Source organism: Emydura macquarii, unplaced genomic scaffold (assembly GCF_026122565.2).
Source record: "Emydura macquarii macquarii isolate MOO-44397 ecotype Brisbane River unplaced genomic scaffold, CSIRO-AGI_Emac_v2 contig_3257, whole genome shotgun sequence".
NCBI lineage: Eukaryota > Metazoa > Chordata > Testudines > Chelidae > Emydura > Emydura macquarii.
The window spans coordinates 337664-361789 of record NW_027133394.1 but is presented as its reverse complement, the minus strand read 5'-3'; the positions used below and the strand labels follow the sequence as shown (position 1 = coordinate 361789).

General features: G+C 48.6%; 1 protein-coding gene across 2 annotated transcripts in view; it reads left to right on the top strand.

The window, feature by feature from the left end:
- Positions 1-24126, top strand: part of TET3 (tet methylcytosine dioxygenase 3) — a 133797-nt gene that overhangs the window by 85268 nt on the left and 24403 nt on the right. For both annotated transcript variants that reach the window (XM_067532318.1, XM_067532319.1), the window contains 2 exons: positions 837-3498; positions 23802-23892. In XM_067532318.1, the coding sequence (XP_067388419.1) occupies positions 837-3498; positions 23802-23892 (2753 nt within the window). The remainder of the gene's footprint in view (positions 1-836; positions 3499-23801; positions 23893-24126) is intronic.

Below are 24126 nucleotides of genomic sequence, written 5' to 3'. Positions count from 1 at the left end.
AAGAGCTCTGGGTGCTTGCACAATGGAAGCTGTTGTCCAGTAGGTAAGGACCGCCCTGGTTCATTTCCCAGCTTTGTCACTGACTTCCTATGTGGCCTTAGCTCTGTCACTTAGCAGTGGCCACTAATTTTGGTTGCTTCCGCTTTTAGGTGCCCAATGTGGGATACCTAGACTGATTTTCATTTGGCTGCAGGTGCTCAGCACCTCTGAAAATGAGGCTGTAGGTGTTGCAGGTTTGGCCCCCTCCAAAACATCAAGTAGTCAGAATGGGTGGAAATTTAGGCTTTGGGTTGTGCCTCAGTTTGCCTATCTGTAATGTGGAGACCGTGAAACTTACCTCCTAATTAATGAATGAGCATTAATTAAGGTGGGCATTAAGAGTTGGTGTGGTGAGCAGGTTCAGGGCTTGTCCACACACACAGTTGCATCTGGTTAGCCTAAACTAGTGTGGTTAAACCCGTGCAAAAGGCCGTGTGGATGCTCTGATTTCAATTTAAAGCCGGCTTGTTCCAGTTTAGATGAAGTCAGTTAAGAATGGCTGTCAGGTGAGGTGCAATAAACTGAATAAGAGCATTCACACAGGGGTTTGCACCATTTTAACTAAACCAGTGAAAGTTTATAGTCAGCCAAGGCCTCAGATGATGCTGTGGTTAAAAAGCTGGTGGCTGATCTAGCCCAGTGTTCCCATCATTGCTATCGCTCAGCGTGGGACTTCGGTGCTGGCCCTCTGCACGGGGACAGATTTCATCCTGAAAGAGGGGTGGTCTTGGAGGTTTGGGGGGGGGAAGGCCAGAGTGGCTATGTGGGTATTTACCTTCTTTTCTCCATTCTTTCAGACAGGGTCGGAGGGCAGCCCAGTTGATGGACCCAAAACAGGCCAAATGGAAGAAGGGCCAATTAGCCATGTTGAAGAAAGAAGGTTGAACGAAGGAAGCCGGCCCAGCCTGGTGAATGGGGGCAGCCAGCAGGCTGGGGGAAGTGCCATGCTAATGGAAACAGGTGGGTGGCTCACCAACCAGCCTGTCGCCCGGCCCGCCAGCGAGAAAGCCAAGTGGGAGAGCGCTCCGGCCCCAAGCCGGAGGGACGCCGCCAACAATGCCAACCTGGAGGATGCTCGGAACCTGGTGGCCTTCTCCGCCGTGGCTGAGGCCATGTCTTCCTACGGCATGCCGGCCTCTGGATCCCCGTCACTGCTGAGCATGCAGCTGTATGAGAAATTCAACTTGGAGATGAGCCAGGGCGGGGCGGGCAACCCAGGGCTCCCCCAGCCCGATGGCGTCCCTGGAGGCGAGGACCTGAACGCCCTCAAGGCTGCGCTGACCCTGGCGAAGCATGGCATGAAGCCCCCCAACTGCAACTGTGATGGCCCCGAGTGTCCCGACTACCTGGAGTGGCTGGAGCAGAAGATCAAATCGGCCATTGGTGAGGGGCAGAGCCGCCCATCCCAGCATCTCAGTGACGCCCACCACCAGCCCTTAGACAAAGGTGCTATTCCCAATCAGGTGCCTGCAGTGGTGGACACGCTTAAGCCATGCCCTTCAGATGGCCTCCCTTTTTCCCAAAGTGCACTGAGCATCGCCAAGGAGAAGAACATTAGTCTCCAGACAGCCATCGCCATTGAAGCCCTCACCCAGCTGTCCTCCGCTCTCCCACCGCCGGCCAGGGCGCCTCCAGCCACTCCCAGCAGCCCATTGCCATCTGGGCCGTTTGCGTCCAAGGAGCAGCTGGTCTGTTCATCCCCCTTCAGCCCAGACGACCCCCCGGTGCTACCCACATCCAGCAACGAGCAGTACCAGAGCCAGAACGCACAAGCCTATGGAGGACGCAACATGCTCCAGACATCTCGGGCCCCAACGCAGTCCTCTTGGCAGCCGGCAGACGCCCAGTGTATCCTTGAACACAGCACCCCCCGGGAGCCTGTGGGCCTCTTCCCCAATTTCACCTCCACCCCCCAGAAACTGGAATTTCCCGAGCCATGGGATGAAGAACCGAAGCCGAAAAACAACTTGTGGATGCTTAACTCTGACCCGCCAGCCTCCCTGGTGAGTGACCCTATGGCTGAGCTGGAGCAGCTGCTGGACAATGCCAACGATTACATCCAGTCGGTCTTCAAGAGGCCTGAAGCAATGCCTAACAAGGTGAAAGCCGTCAAGCTGAAGCAAGAGCCCCTGGTCCAGCCTCTGACGAAGGAAGCTGGCGGGGGTCATCCCAAGCTGGCCCCCAGCCAGCAATTGTCACAGCTGCTGCAGGAGACGGACTTCCATAAGAAGACCCAGATGGTGCTGCAACAGCACCTCCATCATAAGCGCAATCTCTTCCTTGACCAGAGCCTGGCCCAGCCGGGCCCGCAGGACCAACTGCCCAACTGGTGGGCTCCCGGCTCTCAGACCCCGCCTCTGAAGCCATCTGAAAAGCAGGCCAAAGAGAAAAAGAAGAAAATTCAGCCCGACAAACCCCCCCAGGTCAAGCCACTCCGGAAGCAAGTCCAGATCAAGAAGTCCAAGCAGAAGGATTCACAACCACTGTTCCTGCCCCTGAGGCAAATCAGCTTGGAAGGGTTTCACTCAGCCGCCACCCCTGAGCTCCAGACGGAAGAGATGCAGATTGAGCAGCCTCTCCCTGGCATCCCCATCAAGCCCCCGCCTCTTGCACTATTCGCACCTAGCTCTGCTGCACAGTCTCCACTGCAAAAGCAACCAGACGACCGAAGCCAGGCTCCCAACACTCAGGAATCGTGTGCTCTCAGACAAGGGAGCCCAGAGGAAACCCGCCAGCACCAGCTTCACCAGAACTTTGTGTGCCGCCCTGCTCCGCCCGGCACGCCCGTCTCCAGCTATGCGCCCTGCTGCTCTGCTGTTCCCCTGGGCAATGGGCAGGGCCAAGCCCCCAACAAGCCCTTAAACTTGTCGGATCCGCTGCCGGCCCAGAACTCGATCATGGTGGACGACAAGCTGGAGGAGCTGTTCCGACAGTTCGAGGCGGAGTTTGGGGAAAATTTCAGCCTGCAGAATTCTGACCTCCCAGCTCCACTCGCTGACGGGCTGCCCGCCCAGCCTCTCTCCCACCAGTCATCTTCTGTGAGCCACTCTCCAGAACTGCCAGGGGGCTCGGATTCAACCCCTCAAGTGCCGGCTGCCGAGGCTGGAGTGCCGCCCCTGGCCGATGCTCCCGAAGTGGGGTCCAAAGGCTTTTTGCTATCGCCCGGGATGGGGCAGCATTTTGAGAACCCCTTTGCAGCTAGGTCACCCAAGCAGATTAAAATCGAATCTTCTGGTGCTATCACCGTGGTGTCAACCACTTGCTTTTACTCTGAGGAAAACCAAAACGCGGATGCCGCTTACCTGGATGGGACCCCGACCAAGAACGATGTGCCATTCACGCCAACCCTCAGTGGATTTTTGGAATCTCCTTTGAAATACCTGGATACGCCAACGAAAAGTTTGCTGGACACCCCAGCCAAGAGGGCTCAAGCAGAGTTCCCCACTTGCGACTGTGTGGGTAAGTGAAGCTGCTGCTCCATGGCTTACAAGGGCCTGGTTTGGATCCATTAAAATCGGGAGGGAGGGGCGGGGTTGGACTGAACGAGGACTGCAGAAGGGCGTGCGTGCGTGCGTGCGCGCGCTCACCCCTGTGCAGAGAGCCCACATGATGCCTTTTGTGGCACTCTTGAGGATTTATTGTGAATGAAGTGGGACGTAGGGCCTTGTGTTGATCCTCTGCACTGGGCTGAATATCACTCTGAGGTGAAAAATAAGTGCTGAACATGTTTGAAACACAGGAAGAAATATACAAAGGCTCTAGCATCTTTAGAAGTATCCTGGACAAAATAAAGCTGGGAAATGATGAACGGGGATTGTTTTCCCAACAAAGATTTGTGGGATGTGCTAGAATCCATTGCAGTTATTTTAAGGGGAACTGCAAAGAAACTGAAAGGTTTGTGTGTGTGTTTGTGTGAGTAGCAGAATAGGTATGAGATATATATGTGCCATCTGTCTTGGAGGGTTTAGACACAACAAATTCTGCTTCTTGGCAGGAGGTTAGACTTGATGACCCTTGCGGTCCCTTCTAACCCTGTGATTCTATGTGCATATATTCCTACGGATATACTGCTAAAGGCACATTGTGTATTTAAGTTCCAGAGAGGTAGCCGTGTTAGTCTGGTTTTAGCAAAACAGCAAGAGTCCTGTGGCACCTTAAAGACTAACAATTTTATCTGGGTATAAGCTTTTGTGAGCAAAAACCCACTTCGTTGGACGTGTATTTAAAAGGAAATCTCTGCCTCTGTTCATTATGATAGCTTAGATTATGCAAACTGATAGAATTTTTCAACTCATGATTATTTTATTATTCTATTACAACATGTATATTGTGGTAATGCCTGGTCAGATCCTGCTGCGCTTGGTGCTGTACAAACAACTGCAAGTCCCTCCCCCAAGGGCTCACATTCCAACTTTCAGTTTTCTCCAGTTTGTTTTGCATTGTTTTGCTCTTCCGTCCACTGGGATGATGAAACAAGAGCAATCTCAATGCTTCTGTGTTGATAGGCAGCATTACTTTATGGATAGACCCCTGCGGGGATACAAAAATGTGGATCTGCATCCACAAGAATCAATTTATATCCAACCCGCCATCCTCAGCTTATATTTTCTGTGGTGTCCACACCTGCACAGCGCTGCAGCCCTGGGTCTCCCAGTCAGCTGTTTGGAGGCCAGCCCCTGCCACTGATCAGCTGTTCACAGCCCAGCCCCTCCAGGCAGCTGCAGAACAGCTGATCAGCAAGGCCCCACAGAGCAGCTGATTGGCATCCGGCAGGGGGAGCCCTGCCCAACAGCTAATGTGCAGCCCTCTGGTGGGGGAAGGGAGTGGAACAGCTGATCGGTGTCCTGGGGGGGGCCAGCCCCCAGCTGATCGGCAGCCCCCTCCTCCCCCTCCCCCCCTCCCCCCCCCGCCCCAGCCAGATCTCAAAGGCAGGGAAGCAGCCTCAAAGGCAATGAGCTGCAGACAGCTGCTTCCCCACATTTGAGATCTGCACCCGACCCGCCATCCGCAAAAAATGGTCTGTGGATATAAAGCAGTTATCGGCGGATTCGCAGGGCTCTATTTATGGGCTTCATGCACTGATGTCACGCTGCGCTACTTGGGAACGTTTAAATTTCATCCAAACGAAAACACCTGGTTTTGTTTAAATGAATAAATCACCCAGCAATTCTATCCAGAGCGGGCCAAGTTTTCCAAAATAGCCTCTAATATTTGGAGCCTCTGTTATGAGCATCAAACTTCAGATGCGTACTTCAGCTCCTCAGCTGATGTAACCTGGCCCAATGCCACTGAACTCAAGGGAACTATGCCAATTTACACCAGGCCTTAGGACTTGATTTTCAGAAGGGCAGAGGATCTGCAGCTCCTGCTGCGTATATCTACATTGTAGCTGGGAGCAACCCTCCGAGCCTGGCTAGACAGACTTGCCCTAGTTGTTGGGGCTCCAGCAGAGACATTTTGCTAGCCACCTAGCTCAGATCCAGGGGGTTGGGCAGCTGAGCTGCCGCAACGTCCACGTTACTGGTTTTAGCACGCTAATTCAAGTCTCACTAGTGTGAGTCAGTCTATCTGGGCTGGGAGGCTCACACCCAGCTGCAATGTAGACAGACCCACTGATTTCAGTTAGAGTTGTGGGTGCCCAGTCACTCTGAAAAGCGGGTGTCTCAAATGGTGCATCCAGAAATGGAGGCCCCTAGAATTAGAGGATCTTTGAAAGTTTTAGGGCCATGCATTTTTGTGACCCTACATTTTAGGTTATCAATCACTGGACCGTGTCCCTGTAAAGGTTTTAATTAAATCTCATTGAAAATGATTGAAAGACTCCCACAGCCTTTGGACTGGGCCCTATATGGGCATTTGCACCAGTGCTAGCTGAACTCTCGTCACCCTACAAGAAGGGACCCTCAGGGTCAGGAGCATGTCTGGGGTAGCTGCCTATGTTGTACCTGTTCTGTGGACAAACTGAGATGCTCATTCTTCAGCTGTCAGTCAATCCATGAGGAAGGAAGCTGGCTAGAGAGAGAAAGGTCTTCTGAAATTGCAGGGCCTTTTTCTGGTCCCTTGTCCATTCACACATCCAGGCAGAGTTCCTCTGGGTGGTGTCCTCTAAGTCCTCTCTGGGCCGTGGGTGCAGTGGAGGTTCTCTGTGTGGTCTCCCTCTCTGAATCCCTTGCTTTGACCCTGGATCTTCCATCCCCATCATTGTTCTTTACTTTGTGTCCCAGTCTAGAGTTAAATTCTGAGTCCCATGACCTCTCCCTCACCGGAAGAGGCAAGCCATCTGGTCTGGTGGGCTCCGCCCACCCCTCTGAGGCTTTAAATAGGCTGGGTGTTTTCACCAACATGCGCTTACATAGAAAAGCTAAGGAAAGAATTTGGGGTGTATTGGAAACAACAGAGGGCTGCAAAAAGAAAACCCTGCATCTGAGTGGGAGTTGGTTTGTGGCCGTAAAAAACTGAACTTTATGAGCTGCCCCTATTTGTCTATTTATCTATTTGCTTGTAAATTTGTAGCGGTAATTGTACCACAGGGCACCAAAAAATACAAAGAAACTACCAGCCTTTGTGAGTTGATTGAACCCAACTTTCATTGTGTTTGAGTTTTGGCTCCATTGCCAGGAAAGATTTGGGTTATTTGAGCAGGAAAAAAAAACAAAACTGCGAGAGAAAGCAATTAAGTAGGAGTTGGGACTCAGTACTTTATTAGGTGTCTCTGCTGTTAGACTAATAAAATCAGACTCCTCTGTGTGTCACTTATTGATCTCTGTCTGGATGGCTGCAGCCCAGCTGAGATTTGCTTTCTCCTTTCCTTGGCATGGGGCCAGTTAGACATGATGGGAATAAAAATTAGGGCTGGGAGAAGAGTGGGAAAGAAAGACCAACCCAACAGCAAACCCCTGTCTAACTGAGGAGGTTTCTATGCTCATTAAAGCCCAAGGAAAGTGGAGTTAACTCCACTGCAAGTTCCCTGCCTGGAGAATGGGTTCTGTAGATTCTCGAAGCTCTCTAGGCTTGCCAGAGTCAAAGTAACCAAGTTCTCTGAGGTTTGCAAGCTCACACTGGGTTTTATCCTAAGCCCATTGAAATTAATGAGAATCTGACTTTGGATCAGGTGCACAGATGCCCACTTTCTTCCCTGATTAGCAAACTTCCTAAGCCCTCCAACCTCCCCAGAAGAGCCCCATTAATGCTGCTGGTCCAACAAGTTCTCTGTGAGACCACAGTCTGAGCAGTGTCCAGTTAATGGTACCACCTGTTGTGCCCTGGATAGCAAACTCTCGAAGGGGCTGGTCCAAAGCCCACAGAAGTCAAAGGCAAGAGGTTGATTGTCTTCCCTGGCCCTACATTTTCCAAGCCCGTGCAATCCTCTGAGATCAGTTGTTCCTCTGGCTGGTTTCCTGTCATGGTGATGTCCCCCATCCTCCCCAGTGTGGGAAACCAACTGGCTATTCCTTTAAAGTATGCCAGCCTCCATTCTCATGTCTCTGGAGCATCCCTGGCTTGACTGACAAGTACAGGCCAGGAGTTAGGGAGATCCTGCACGGTGACCCTAGGCAGCAGAGGCTGGAGAGCTAGAGTGGCAGAGAGAACCACAGGGTCTGCCTGTGTCTAGCAGCCTCTATTAAAAATCCCCCTTGTGTTCATTCTAACCAAGCCCTGCCTCTACTAGTTCCAGCTGCACAATACAAGTGGCAGTGAAGCAGGAACGGATGCAGTTGAAGGTGGCAGGTGTGAAAGTTACTGTGGTCTGCAACTGAGCTGCAGAGTCCCATCCTGGTTAACAAATTGACTTAGCTGGAGACATAACGATAATAAATGTACGTAATTACTTGCTTTCTGATACCCTGACCACCTGGGTGCTGTCAAGATCCGAAGCTGTGGCTTATGTGTATTACCCAATCCTTCTATCAACTCTTTTCCCTCCAGCCCTTTGCCCTGTTAATTTGGGGCTAGAAACCCTGATCCTCTGCTCTAAAATCTACAGCCTGCTACCTCTCGAGCTACAGGGGAATCTATGAGGGCTGTGATAATAGTAGATCTTAAAGTGCTTTGCAAAAGGGGTTACCATGGCTAGTGCCATTTTACCGCCCACACTACTGCCATGACACTTGTACAAAATATGCCTTTTGAGTTATCATTTGAAAAAGAACACTGCACTGGTCAGTAATATCATCATGACATGCAGGCTGTGTGGAGTTATGGGTATTCACTGATGTTATGCTTTGACATCTGTGATTAAAAGGTGTCTAAACCTGCCGTGTCAAGGGGAGTTGTGAACAGGTTTTCTCAAGACAAAGGAAAGAGGCCAGTTCCTCAAACCAGGTGTGGCCAGATTCACTGGGCTGTTTTGTCTTAGAGGTTGCAGGAAGAGAACATTTACACTGCAAAATTGCACGAGGAAGCATCCTGTGGGAACACACCAGAGGACACCTTAATCAAGATGGAGTCAACCCCCTGCAGGAGACTGTGAACCCCAGAGGAGTGATGTAACCTTGAAGTCATGGCAGTCTTTGAGATATAAGGGCCCAGAAAGATTTTGTATTATCCCGCACCTGGAGAGACAAGGAAACCCAGCTCCTTGGCCTCTGTGTGGACACTGGCTGAAAGCGAGCCAGCCATTGCTGGGCTGGGAAGATGGGTGAGGAAACTGCCTTGTGCAAAGGCTGTAGCTTGTTAAGCTCTTCATCCTTAGAAAATGTGTTTTCACTTTGGTTGGTTTGTAACTCTTTCTACCTGGTATAAAGTGACCTGTGCCCTTTTGGTAACAAACTGATTATGTTTTAACTATAAACCAACTCCGGGCTGCGTTTGAAGGGTGTGTTTACCCCAGTTAAGGTAATCTGCTGTAAAGAACCACAAACTTAATAGCGTCTGGGAACGTACGGTGATTGGGGCTGCGCGTTGCAGAGGAACCTCTCTGAGGAGCTCGCAGGCTGCTGTCCACTGATTGTCACCTGCTAGGCAAGGTTTGGGTCAGAAGAGCCTTGAGGCATCTGCTGGCGAGGCAGCCAGGTTGGAATGGCAGGGAGCTGAGACACAGTCTGATCTCCAGCAAAGCTCGCTCGTGATGAGGCAACACAGTGGCTCCCAGCTCTGGGTGTCCCCAATTGTGTGTTACAAGGAAACTGAGGCACAGAGCGTGGAAATGACTTGCATTCCCATGAGAGAGCTAAGAACAGAACCCGGGTCTCCTGAACCCTAGTCTGGTGTACTGTCCAATAAGCCGCACTGCCTCTCATAGTATTAAAGCTTTTGGGCCTGGTTGCCTTGCATCCCATTCGGGTTTGGTGGCGTTTTGCACCCACTTTGCCCTGGTATAAAGGACTGCCCAAAGGGCAGGGCAGTGGGGAATCATGGCCTACCTCTTCTGTGGGCTGCTACTACTGCAGCAACATGCTGTGATGCTTTGTGGGGGCGTCCAGAACTGTATGTTATCTTGCTACCCCTCTGCCTCATAAAGAGAGAGGTTTTGCTGATGCTAAATTGTGTGTCAGCCCCCTGACGCTCCAGTGTGCTAGCCAACACCTCAGGATTCTACCAGCCTGGACTTTGCCTTGCAGGTAACACTTGGTGCAGTTCAGTTTCTGAACCCTCTCTAAGAGCATTTCACTGTAGCATCCAGCCCCTGTCCCTCGACACTCGCAGGAGTTACCAAGTCAACTGTCTCCAAAGAGGCAGTATGCATGCTAGCCTGTTAACTCAGCTGGGGATGCACGCTTTATTTTAATATTTCAGCACGGGGATTTGCTTAGGGTAAAACAAAAAGAAGTTTATTAGTAGAGAGATATTTAGTAAGTGATACTAAGCAAACAGAAATGGTTACAAATACAGCAAAAGTATAACATGCTGTCTAGTGACTAAAACTTACCTTTAACAGGCTACAATCTTCTGTGTAAAGCCGTTTTCTTACCTAACATGACCTTTCAGCCTCATTAGTCCCACACTCCCACGAGCCGGGATCTAGCTTTCATGAATCATGTGTGCTGTTCCTTTTGCCTCCTCAGTGATGATTAACACAGTGTTGTTTTGCTTCACCTTATATTTCCCCAAAATTCATTGTTTGGACCCCAGAGACCAGACATCCTCCTGTGGCTTTAGCCTCTGGTGTCTTCCCAGCCTGGTTTTTCCTGTTGACTTACATGCAGATGGAGCCTCCTTTGTGTTGATTTCAGAGTGCTTAATTGACATTGGAGGCAGGGAGATAACCCCCTTCCCTCCTGACTGGAAGAAGGCCTGTTTCTCCTTGTGTTCGTTTAAAGACTTGAAAGCATAATATCACTGAGTATCTATGATTCCTCATATACTCTCATAGTGTTAATACAGACATTTCACACTGGTATCAGTGACCAATCAGAACATAAGCACGGCCAGAGTGGGTCAGACCCATGGTCCGTCTAGCCCAGCAGCCGTCTTCCAACAGTGGCCAGTGCCAGATGCTTCAGAGGGAATGAACAGAGCAGGGCAATTTATCAAGTGATCCATCCCCTATTGTCCAGTCCCAACATCAGGCAGTCAGAGGTTTAGGGACACCCAGAGCATGGGGTTTGCATCTCTGACCATCTTGGCTAAGAGACATTGATGGACCTGTTCTCCATGGATTTATCTAATTCTTTTTTTAACCTTGTTATACTTTTGGCCTTCATAACGTCCCATGGCAACACGTGTCCCAGGTTGACTGCATTATGTGAAGAAGCTCTTCCTTATGTTTGTTGTAAACCTGCTGCCTCTTAATTTCATCAGGTGTTCCCTATTTCTTGTGGTATGTGAAGGGGTAAATAATACTTGCCTGTTTACTTTCTCCACACTATTCATGATGTTATAGACATGTATCATATCCCCTTTAGTCATCTCTTTTCTAAAATAAACAATCCCAGTCTTTTTAATCTCTCCTCACATGGAAGCTAGTCTATACTCCTAATCATTTCCCCCCTTCTCTGTACTTTTTCCAGTTCTAATATATCTTTTTGAGATGGGGCAACCAGAACTGCACCCAGCATTCAAGGTGTGTGTGCGTACTATGGATTTATATAGTGACATTGTGGTATTTTCTGTCTTCTGATTTATCCCTTTCCTAACCATTCCTAACATTCTGTTAGCCTTTTTGATTGCCACTGCGTGTTGAGCAGCTGTTTTTGGAGAACTATCCATGCTGACTCCAAGATCTCTTTTTCTTTCAGCTAATTTAGACCCCATCATTTTGTATGTATAGTTGGGATTATGTTTTCCAATATACATTACTTTGCACTTATCAACACTGAATTTCATCTGCCATTTTGTTGTCCAGTCATCCAGTTTTGTGCGATCCCTTTGACACCCTCAAACAATTGGTGAGGCGTGATTTACCTTTACAAAAGCCCTGTTGACTTGCTGTGTCACTGGTGTTCCTTTGTTAACTTGCAAGACATTTTCTGGATAAACACTATGACCCTGGTGTGTTAGGTGTAATGAGTATGTTGGGCCTGACGAGTTGCTAACAGAAACTTATGAACTGCCAGTGGGTGTCAGGGTCACACATGCATGGCATGGACTAGCGGGCAGGACCCACCTTCTATCTGGGGGAAGACAGCTGTGCATGGACACCTCTGCCCCAGCACATCCTAGTCCCTTCTGCAGCCCCCGGTGTGGAGAGTTTAAGAAGCTGGAAGAGACTAATGCACAGGGAGTTCCAAATGCTTATGGTTTGTCCTCCTGCCATTGCACTGAGCCATTGCATGAATAGGGAGTGACTTAAATGGCCTCGGAGCTGGATTTAGATTTTGGTTACACCATTGTTAATCCAGAGTCACCCCGGTTGGAATCCGTGCAGTTCTTGCGGAGCTTCTCCAGTCTGAGACTGGATGGAATCCAGCCCTCTGCGAGCCGCCATCCTACCCCTTCACCCCGGCCAAGCTCCGCTCAGACTCCAGGCTGGGTTAAGCAGCTCAGCGACAGCACGAGGCAGCCCATCTCCCTTGGCAGCATCCGGCCAAGACGATCGCAGACAAGTGCAGCCAGCAGGAAGGGGCAAGGGGGCCAGATGGTTGAATAGCAGTGAGCGTGGGAGCTGGAGGGGAGCAGGTGGAGTAGGGAGGGCTGGGGAGGGAGCTGGGGGTTTTGTGTGCCAGGGCGCCTCTCTCTACTAATCGGCTCTTTGCAGAGCTCATAAAAATGCATAGCACTCAGCCAGCCTATGCAAATCCCATAGATTGGGGGGGGGGAGAGAGGCTGCAGGGCCGTTTCGTTTGCTATGACTGTTGCAGGCCCGCTTAGTGCTGGCTCAAGGTTATACAGCAGGGCCTGATCTTTCAGGGTTAAAATGCTGCCTTAAGAACTCCTCAACATTTTATTCCTTCTGTTCTGCTGGTGTTGAGGTAGGGGAATGCTTGAGCACTCGAGTCCCTAAGTGAGGCAGTGCTAGAGGTGCCGTTCAATGCCCTGAGGCCCTCATGGAGGAGGACAAAACTGAGCACCTTCTATTATTTTCAGATGGAGTTGGTGCTGGATTGCCTACCCTGGGGACTGAGGTCCTCTGTCCACGAGGCTGTGGCAATATAGACTTCCCCAGCAATTGTCTCTAAACTGGGGGTGAGACCGCTAGGGGTGAGTGGAGAGTTTATGAATGGGATTATGTGATGGGGTTTCCTATGATAGCAGGCGATGGGAATCACTGATCCAGGAGGTCCCTTCCAGTCCTATGTTGCTACAGTTAAACATACACGGCCTTTTCACTCTGTAGCCTCTCTGCTGAGATTTCCAATGCAGCATCGGATTCTCCACTCCGTTATCCTGACTTTACAGGGTTTTCAAAGTTCATATTACAGTTACAAGATCAGGACTCCCTTGTTCTGGGTGCTGTGACTCCACATGGCAAGACACAGCACCTGCCCCAAAGACTGTGTGTTCTAATTGGACAAAACAGGCAAAAGATGGGAGGGGAAACTGAGGCACAGAGGGGGATGTGACTCACTCAACCAGAGCCGAACGGTGGAAGAACTGCAAGTGGAAGCCAGATTTCCTGATGCCCCATGCAGTAACGTAGCCACTGGATCACCCAGGTGTAATGCTAGTGGAGTGACACTTGCATAAAGCCAGTGTGACAGAGTGGAGAATCAGGCCCCTAGCTGATACTTAGTGGAAGCTGCTATAGTTACATTTTCAAATGTAGTGGCTTAAAGTTAGGAACTTAAATATGTCACTAGATTTGCAGTCAGATTTTAAAAATTTGGCCCCGTTGGCTTTGGTGACTCAGCTACCTGTCCCCTAGTAACTAGCTGGAGACCTGTCCAACTCATTGCATGTAGTCCTCTCCAACATCACGACAGCTGTGGCTGGATTCCCAGCACCAGCAGCAGGGGGGTAGGGAGTGAAGGAACTTTGTTGTACCTTGGTAGTCCTCACAGCCACCCACTCCTGCTGTGAGTTGATATGGCTAGAAAATCCCGACGAGTATTGGTACAACGCAGCTCCCAGTACCTGAATGGGTTCTTTAGCCCAGGGTGAGATGTTGCACAAGGCTGTGTTAGTTTTTGGCCAGGCACAGGATGATGGCTAGAGAGAGGGTGGGACGATAACCAGAACAGGAGCGGGCCACTATCCAGCCACTTTAGACATTAACGAGTGGAGCCTCGCATCCCTCCTGCACTATTGTTTCCATTGTACAGATGGGGAAACTGAGGCACAGGGAAGGGACATGACTTGCCCAAGGTCACCCAGCAAGTTAGTGGGGGAGATGTGACGTTAACTAATAGTTCTAACCCCGAGCCCCCACTCCCTAACTGCTCCGTGACTCAGCCCGCCCTCTCTGGTATGCCAGCAGGGCTCTGGAACTCAGCCCCACACAATTTTGCACAGGAGAGCCGGGAAGCCCTGCTCTGTGCGAATGGCTTTGACTGATGGGGAAAGTTGGCATCGTCTTTTTCCTTTGTCTGGTTTCCTCTGTTTTTATCCTAGCTCTGCTCTTCTCTCTGCACATCTCTGTCAAAGCAGGCCGTCTTGGCCTCGTTCCTTTTACCTGGACTTTGACAGCACACCGGGGGTGGGAATCTAGTTTCCCATGACTGCAATTGCAGGGGAAGTTTCAGCAAGGCAGAGCCTAATGACCAAAGTTGGAGTTTGGCCAGGACTTGGGGGTTAATGTTCCTACCCTTGTAGAATGGCACCATGGGATTTTTAGTGGCCAGGTTCTAAGTTTTACTGTACATCCCCATCTCACTGCCACACTGGGACGTTGGTTCAGCCCCGGCTAAGAGGAAAAAGTGACACAGAGAGTCACCAATAACACTTTCCTTGGAGATCCTCCCATCCAAGTATTTATGCAACATGGCCCTCCTTAGCTTGGGAGAACTGATGGGAATTAAGCATATAGGCAGTCAGGCTGCAGAGTAACAATACAGAATGGATGGGGCTGGTTCTGTCGAGCTTCTTATACAGAGCTTACCACTGTAGCATCCGCCCAGTAGTACATTAGCAACGAGACTGCATGTCTGTCACGTGTTGTTCTCTTACCGTCTTCCCAGGAGAAGTGTGTGGAGTGGAGTGTCCTGTTTTGGTATTTTAATTGTAATGTACACGTTGCTTGTAAAAATGAGTCAATTTATAGGGCCACTGTACACATGTAATCTGTGAATTAAACAAATGAGTTAAAAGTTTCAGGTTCTAGCCATGACCTGGAGTCACCCTTCCAATTTCTGAGGATTTTCTAAAATGGTTTTGTCTTCTCCTTTGCTGTGTGAAAGACCCAGCAAGCTATGGAGGGAAACTGATCTTATAGGGAGAACAGTGAAACTGCCTAAAGGAAACAGACTGAAAAGATTAGAGAGAAATATTTTCCTAGCCCTCTGATCTCCTTCAGTTAACAGGGACCATATGTGTTACAGTTCCAGGGGAAGAGTTTTTAGATAGATGTGTGGGTCTTAAGTTGTTAGTTGTCAGTTCACATGGAATACCAAGGGCTTGCCCAAAAAAGGCTTTGGTGGTGGTGATTTTTGATGTAGGGAGGTAGTGTAGCCTGGTGCATGGCATGTTAGATTGGCAGTCAGGACACCTGGGTTCTGTTCCCAGTTCTGTCACTGCCCTTGGGTGACCCTCTCTCTGCCTCTGATTCTCCATCTCTAGAATGGGGATAATGACACTGACCTTCCTTGGAAGGCACTTTTGAGAGCCACTGATGAGACGAGCTAAGTTGCATCATGATAAGCTAATAGATCTGATAAATGGGGCAGGTTTGAATGGCAAAGGCTAAGATTTGTGTTGGGTGGGGTGGCAGAGAGGGATGGAGGGATGCAAAGAAGGGGATGATGTGGTTGGAGCAGTGAGCCAGGAAGATGATCCAGGCAGCCGTGTTTTGCATGGACTTGAGGCATCAAGGATGGAACAGTGGAGATTACAATAATGGCATCCAAGATGATGGAGGGACCTGGAAAAGAGCCTCTTGTGTTGTTTATTGGAGGACAAGTGAGTGGTTCTGATACAGAGAGGCCTGTGCTATGCAGGTGGTCAGACTAGATGATCTGGTGGACGCTGCTGGTCGAGGGAAATGACTTCCTGCAGCTCTTTGCTGGATGCACCAAGCCAGCATAGTTTGGCTGGCCAGTGCATGGGGGGTGGAGGATGATGTCAGTGCATGGTTCCTGCCCTTTACAGTAGTTCCATTAGATCAAGCCACAGGTTCCCCCCAGCTACGCGTAATGTATTTCTAGGGGTCTCTCCCAGCACTGTAGGTGTGTATACTCCCATGTATTAACAAAATGCACCAAGATCCTCCATCGAAACCTTCCCCAAGCCACTGAGTGGAGGGCTAGGTCTCCCTCTCCCTTTCCTCCAGAGGAGGCCTAGGTAAGGTAATTAATGGCCAGCATAGGTGAACTCCGGTGCCCTCCTTAACACAGGTGCTTACTCTGCTCCAGGATCTCTTTGGAGAGTTGCTATGGGACGACAGGACGAGCAGGTGCGCAGACGGGTAGCTGCTGCCCCTGTTGCATTAAGCGATGCATCAGTTTAATGGGGGAGGAGCGGATAGCAGAATATTGATAGTTCTTAGTGCCTGCCTGTTACCTGCTGCCCCATGGCATGAGATCACCCCATGAGATAACACAAAGGGCTTGAACTGCCATTGCCCTGCGCTGTGGCCAGTCATTTACCCTGGGGTAAGGAAGGTGTAAAAGGCTTCCCTTCTGATCCCCACATGGCATGGGGAGTAAATCAACTCCACAAGGTGCAGAATAGAGAATCAAGCCCTACGGCCATGTCAGTTGCTTAGTGCCGCCTGACAGAACACAAGACCGATTGAAGCATCTGCTAGCTAACTCTTCTACAAATGCAGGCTTGTTGCCTGTTACCCATGTACTAGTACCCACGCTGGCCAAGGCTGGAATATCTATTTTTAAGTATCTGTGTATTGGTTCTTTATCATTCAAATAGCCCAGTGCTCCCTCTGAGCACGGTCAGAGCCAGGACAATCAAGTTTCAGAGAAAAGAAGGCCAGCTGCATTTACACTCAACAGAGTAACCAAAAGAGCAAATCACATTAGCAGCAGCTTGCAAACTAAAAAAAGCCAGCCAGAATTCTGGCCCCTCATCACAGCCCAGTTGCTGTTTGTTCCAAGAATGAGGTTGGAGGGTGGGGGTGGCGTGGTTTACAAGCCACTGATCAGACCTCCGGAGTGGAAGGATAAAGTCCCTGGCTCAGCATTGAGTACGGCCCATAAAGCTCAAGTCTTGAATAACCGAACCGTACCAAGGGGAATTACGTGTTAGGAGATGTTAGGGTCTGATTGACGGGTGCCGCTGAATGCCCTCAAATCCTAATTACTCTAAACAATGCTCAAAGATAAATTGACTGATGTGCCCAGTTCGTTTATGATATCATCCACTTCCGGGAAGTCAATTGCCCTGTGTTTTCTGGAACCCACGCTCCGGCTTGCTCCTCTAGGCGAGGGAGTCCTGGTTGGTATGGTCTTTGGGTACTTTTCAAACACGGGAGGACCAGAGCTACGGCTGGTGTACTGGGAGCTCAATGGAGCAGAAGGTTTGGCCCAGGGAACCCATGTGGAATAAGTGCTCCAACCCATCAGAGTCCGAGCCAGCATCCACGCACCGGCTCTGTGTCAGCATTGGTGGTGGAGTGCGTGTCTGTGGTTACATGCATTCACTCAGCTCTAGATTTTGGAGAGGTTTTAAAGCCAGAAAGGACAATGAGGATCGTCTGCAGTCTGATCTACTAGGTTGCTGTCTCAGCAGAGAGGCCAATGATCAAACCGTCATAGGATTTTCCCCTGCAGTCGCTGGTTTTAGGGTTCCTCTGGTTTTGGTATCCAGAGGTACTGTTTGCAAAATCCATAGAGAGAGAAGGGGGAGTGGTGAGGTAAATCTTTTATTGAACCAACTTCTGTTGGTGAAAGAGACAAGTTTGAAAGTTGGTCCAGTAAAAGATATTACCTCATCCCCGCCTTCCCGCTAATATCCTGGGGCCAACATGGCTGCAAAATCCATGTAACTATTTAAACGCTTTTAAAATCATATATTATATTATATATATATAATATAAATGCTTCAGAGTTAAAACAAATCAGTTCTAGAAGCACAATGCACAAGTGTGTCCTGCATTGACAAAAATGGTTGTAACCCATCAATAAAAACGATGCTTGGTCCTACAATAACAAGTTAGTGTAACTCTACAATAACAAACAGCTGTAACCCTACCAGAACCAACACATCATTCTGTTTCATGATTTGGATTCTTGGGTGCAGTTGATGTTCTTGGTAGTTTCAAACAATTTGGTCATTATAGATTGTTGCAGTAAATTCTAAATTACCCATGTACTGGGAGGAAGGGTGCTCTTAAGATGAAGGCACTGGGATTCAGGGGTTTTGGGTTCAATTCTGGGCTCAGACATGCTCCCTGTGTGACCTTGGCATGTCACTTAGAGGAAAGTTTTCAAAGACACAAATGGCACAGAGGTACCTGACCCCCACTGAATTTCAGTGAGAAATAGGACTGGCTCTGCACCATTGAAGGGAGTGTGAATTTTGCCGCTGACTTCATTGAGAGCAGGATCAGGACTTACGTGGCTTTGAAAAATCTCCTCCTTGATTATGATTATTTTAATTAGCAATGTTTGTATTTTGGTAGTGTTGAGAGGTCACAATCAGTGATCAGGTCCCCATTGGGTTAAGTGCTGCAGGCGCTCATAACAAAATCTTTCTGTGTCTCTGTCAGATGTGGGTTAATAACACTCCCTTTGTCTGTCTGTCTATTTAGATTACAAGCTCTTTGAGGAAAGTGGCTCTCTCTCACTTTGTTAGTACCGCATTTAGCCCTGTGCGGTTCTGATCTTGGCTGGAACCTCTCAGAGCTAATGTAGTACAAATCATACTAATCATTGTTTTTTAAAATATTGCTTTTTAGAAACAAGCTAAACCCTATAATAACAAAGTTGTGCACATGACAGGAGGAGAAATAATTTGGTGAGGAAACAGGCTTTAGCTTATTACAAACAAATGTAGCAAGGCAGTGAGGTTAGGCCAAGATTTTAAAAATTGACTAGTGATTTTTTGGGTGCTCAACTCAAAACATGGTAAAAGGGGGCAGTTTCAGAAACTGCTGAGCATCCAAGCCCAGGGAAAGTCCAGCCCCTTTAATGGATCTCAAGCGGGCAATCAAAAATTGAGGCATCTGAAATCACTAATCATTTTTGAAAATCTCAGCCTTGAAGATTACTCCTCACACCACCTACAACCTGACATTCCAGTAATATTTTGAGCCAAAAAGGTTTGAGCCAGTGGCTGGAAGCTAGTTAACCCAAAGCTTATAGTTGATCTTTCTTTCCAAGCGGCTGTGGAAATTAGTAACGCAGCATCTATAGCCAACTCACAAAATGATTGGCAGAAATTGATTCTGGAAATCAAAACTGAAAGGTAGTAATGCTTTGCAAATCTGTGGGAATTCTGAATGTGTACAGTTCAACTGCTCCTGCAGTTCTCTGGCCTGTGTTGTACAGGAGGTCAGATTAGACAATCACACGGGTCCCGTCTGGCCTTGGAATCTAAGATGACGCTTTGCTGTGAGTCAGGCAAAAGGAGCGCTTTGAGGTCACAATTCTAAATTAGGGTGAATTTGTATAAGTCTCCCCCAAACCCTCTGGAAGCTGAAACGACCGAATTCAGGAAGATGCTGCCTTCTTTCGTACAGGTGCTTGATTATATCTTGCATGCATTAGGGATAGCCAGCTTGCATGGAGACATTCCAAGGTATTTGTTTTGCAACAAAGCGAAAAAGATGCTTCCCAAATCTGTTCGCTTCTCATTTGGGTCATCGCTGACAATACTCCTGACAGTGCACAGGTCCAGGCTGTGATGCCAGGTGTAATATTGCTTCAGTTTGGCATCTCTGAATTTGCAGCTGAGTCCACATAGCATGTGCTCAGCTGGTAATTGTGCTCCGGAAAAGGAAACAATTTGCAACCTCTTGTTTAGAAAGAGGAAATGGAATTTGGAGTGGTCCGATTTCTTGCAGAGAGGTAGAATTATGGAAGCTTTTTCCTGCTGTTACTAATCCAAATGCTTTGACATTCCTTGCAAATATAGAAAATGGAAAGTACTGTGTCTTAGGCATTGGGGAAGGTAAATCTTTTCAGAATTCAAATGAACCTGTTAGATCCAGCATTACTGAGAGTGGCATGTTCTACTGAGGAACAATCCCCTAGAGTTGAGTTAGATTTTCTCCTCTTGCCAGATGGCTTGGTAGGTCATTGTGATGCTAAATGTTTTCTTGGGTTGTACCTTTATATGTTTTTGCTGTTACATTTTCATCCTGAATATTTCTAAATGCTAAAATAGCTTTTCCCCCCCTGCATCTGGGCACCATCACATTTGGAAAAGCTGAAGAAAGATCATAAACATATTTCTGTTCAGATTAGTTTTACATTTATTTATGGCTTTACATATTTTAAGCGTAATCTCATGTAACCATCTGTCTTTCTTAATCTATTTATATTTATCTGTATGTCTTAATCTAGCTATACATCTATCATTTTTCCTCTTTTGTCTGCCTGCCTGCCTGTCTGTCTATCTTGGTTTATTTCTTCCTGTCTTAGTAGATTTCTCTCTCATTTTTACGGAATATCAGTCACTGCAGTAGCTAGTTGCTGGGCCCCTGACAGTGTCACTTGAATTTACAATATATATTGGGTTTCCCAATTTAAAATAGGAAGTCAAATAATTTAAAACAGAAGGATGCTGGATTGAAAATACTTCTTCTTTTTTTTTTTTTTTGGCCTAGTGGTAGAAAGAAGATAGTGAAATTAATAGTAAGAGACACTATCCCACTTTCCTTGGCAGACATACAGACACACTATATCACTTTCTCTATCTGAAGGAGTCACTTTGGGGGGAAACAAGTTTTGACAAAACCAAGTTGTTTAGATCTTTCTGGCAAAAAGCTTTTAGGGCCTGATTTTTATAGGTATTTGGGCACCCAACTCCCATAAAAAATCAATGGGAGTTAGGCACCTAAATACCTTTAAGAGTCTGACCCTTTGGCCTCGTTTACACTACAAAGTTAGGTCAGTATAAGCTGTCATGCATTGACCTGCTTGGCCATGTATCTACAATTAAATTTGTCTCCCACTGATGTAAGCTTTCCATTACACCTGCCTAGTAACATCACTTCCTTGAGCATCGTTGAATCAGTGCAGCACTACTGTAGATTCTGTGTCAGCTATGTTGACCCTAAAAGTCCTCTAGCAGCTGTCCCACAATGCACGACACTGGCCACTCTGATCACAATTGTTAATTCCACTGTCCAGGGGGTCACAGAGACCAGAAGCCCCCTTCCATCAAAACATCAAGAATTTTTTAAATGCCTTTTCTTGATTGCCCAACTTGGCAAGTGCACCTACCAGCTCTCCACTGTTGTGCGCAGCTGGCCCAGCTGACCATGCCGGCTACGCGATCCAGACGCACTTCAGCCTGGAGTTGACAGGAGATATTGGATCTCCTGGGCCTGTGGGAAGAAGAGGCTGTGCAGGCACAGCTATAGACCGTCCATAGAAACGTGGTGATCTGCGAGCAGATTTCACGGGGGGGTGCAGAAGAAGGGGTACGACAGGGATCAGCAGAAGTACCGTGTGAAAGCCTGTGGCAGGCATACCAGAAGGCCAACAGTCTGCAAAGAGCTGCACCCCACTTGGCAGCCTCATGAGCCAGGGGTAGTCTGGTCCCCCAGCGCATCACTATCAACATCTTAACATCACCAATGGTAATCCGCTGGTCATGAAAGAAAGTCCCTGCTTGTAACATTCTGAACAGTCCGTTGTTCTTAGACGTGAGTGTCATGCACCTTCCCTGATCAGCCAACATGGAAGTCTGTGAAGCATCTACAGTCATCAGCCAGCGCTTGCATAACCACAGAAAAATAGCCTTTTCTGTGGATGTATTCTTTGGCAAGATGGTCTGGTGCCAAAATAGGGATATGTGTGCCAGCTTTCACTCCACCACAGTTTCGGAACCCCCACTGCTGCAAATCCATGCACTATGTCCTGCATATTATTGAGAGTCACACTCCTGTGTAGCAGGAGACAATTAATGGCCCTGCACACTTGCGTGACAATAGCCCATCATGGATTTTCCAATTGCATAGTGATTTCCCACCGACCAGTAGCCATCCAATGTTGCAAGTTGCCACAGCGTGATTGCCGCTCGCTTCTCCGCTATCAGTGCAGCTCTCATTCTGGTGTCCCTGTCCTGGGGCACAGATCCAGGAATATGGCCTTTTGTGTCCCAAAGTTCTGCATCCATGGCTCATCGTTCCAAGCCTGCATTCCACTGTGATCCCACCATCAGTGCTCGTTTCTTAGGTCCAGAAGCAGCACTCCACCATTTGCAGCTGCTCTGTGAATGCCACCAGTCATCTTGGATTAGTTTTCACTATGTTCCACAACGGTCTGCCCTCCAGGAAATTGCCATTTTCCCCTTCGCTCTCCTTGCCGCTCTGCGAATATCGGAGAATCTTGTGTCTTGTGTTTGCAACACTCATGACAGTAGTGTGGAGCTGCGCCGGCTCCATGCTTCTGTCAAAGGTGGTGGACAGCGACAAGTGCTGCATGGGTTTGTGGGATTTTCAAAATAGGCATGAAAATTATGGGATAGAGAAAGCATTATGGGGTGGAGACAGTTGCATGATGGGAACTTGGTCCCAGTCATCCCTATATGACTTGTTTCCGCCCCACCATTCATTGTTAAAACTTCCCAAAAGATGATGGTGAGTTGTACACTGGGATACCTACCCATGGTGCACCGCACCATGTATTGATACAGTGAGTACACACCGCACCAATGCCCTCCAGAGGTCACCCAGACTGGCTACATAAGAACATAGTGAGTGCCAGTCCATGGCTGCTTGATGCAGTTACTGCCTGGCTCTGTATCTGCTAGATGCTGGGCCATGCCTGAAGCTGCTTCTGCTGGACCTGAGTCTGGAGGGTGTGGGTGGGTGGGGGCTGGAGGCTGGACTCTGCACTGACCAGAATTGTCATAGCTGCACTAATTTCAGTGAAGCACTGCGAATCTGCACCAGCTGGGGATCGGGGCAGTTTCAGTAAAGGGGGAATAACATGAATCTTCCCCCATGCTAATAATTGCAAAATAAAACCAAATGAAACCCGTTGAAGCAGCTTTTCTCGGTGGCTGCATTTAAAGGGCGTGAAGTGCGCTGCAGGCAAATCCTGCCAGGAATGGCTGAGAGCCAGTTTGTTGTTACTGAGTGAAAAGGAGGGTGGTTTTGATAGGCATCGGGTGGTGAGTTAAGCAGGCACACCTCTGTTTGCTAAGGGCTAGATTCTGCTGCCTTTACTCGTAGTAGGTAATACCTTGTTAAGCAGGAAACCCACTGAAGACCCAGGGAAGAAAGGCACTGCTGATGAAATCTGACCCTTAAAGAACAGCTCTGAGGTGGGAAAGGACTATGCAGTTAAGGCACCTTGTTGCTTATCAGCATGGCCTTGTGGCTAATACACTAGACGGGAACTCTGCAGGTCATGTTCCATTCCTGGCTCTGCCATATGTTGCTTAATATTTCAGTGATTTAGTCCCCAGCTGTAAACTGGGGTAACAACTCTTCCTTGGTGTATTTAGGGATAAGCTCTTTGAGACAGGCTGTTCCACTGTGTGTCTGAACAGTGCCTCGCACAACTTGGATCTAGCTTGGGAACTCTAGGCACTACTGTAAACTAAATAACACTAATAACTGTCTCTGGGTGTATGCCCAGAATCCTGTCTGCTCACGAGCATTGCAAAAGTAAGTGTGGGTGTTTCTAAATCTTGCTGGCCCTGGGAGCAGGAGCTGGGGGTTTTTCCTTTCCTCAACCGAATACTTTGCTAAGGAGTTAATCAGGAACAGCTGCTGCATTTTAAATTCACATCTTGCCTTAATCCGAATTCATTTTCAAGTGTGGACAAGCCTCAGGCCTGGTCTGTGCTTAAAATTTCTATCAGAGTAGCTTCGACACTCGGGGCTATGAAAAATCCACCCCGCTGAGCACCTTAGCTACGTTGCCATAACTCCCAGTGTAGACGCAGGTAGGGTGACAGCTGTGCAAATTTGCTGGTCACACTGCGGTTGTGCTGGCAGGCATCGTGAAGAAAGTGGGGCCGTCCTGATTTCACTAAGGATCTGCGTTAGCCTGCAGGATCTTCGTGGCACTGGATTTGGGGGAGGCAAAGGGGGAAAGAGGGTGGCACCGGTTCAAATGAAGTAATTTTCCCCTCTCTCTTGCTGTTTTTAATAGAACAAATAGTGGAGAAAGATGAGGGACCATACTACACCCACCTGGGATCGGGACCAACGGTGGCATCTATCAGGGATCTCATGGAGGAGCGGTAAGTCACGGATGGTTTGCAACAAGTGAGACAGGCAGAGTGAAATTCAGCCCTGTGCAGAGGGCCTTGTGGAGGAGGGGATATGCTGAATTGGTGCATTCCTGAGCTGCCCTAAGAGTGCCTCCTCCACAGCTGGGGCTGCTCACTTTTCTGCCTTTGTAAGGACTGCTGGGGAGAGGGGAGACTGGAGATGCTTTCAGTGCCCTCTGGTGGTCATGCTGCCGCTGAGGCCCC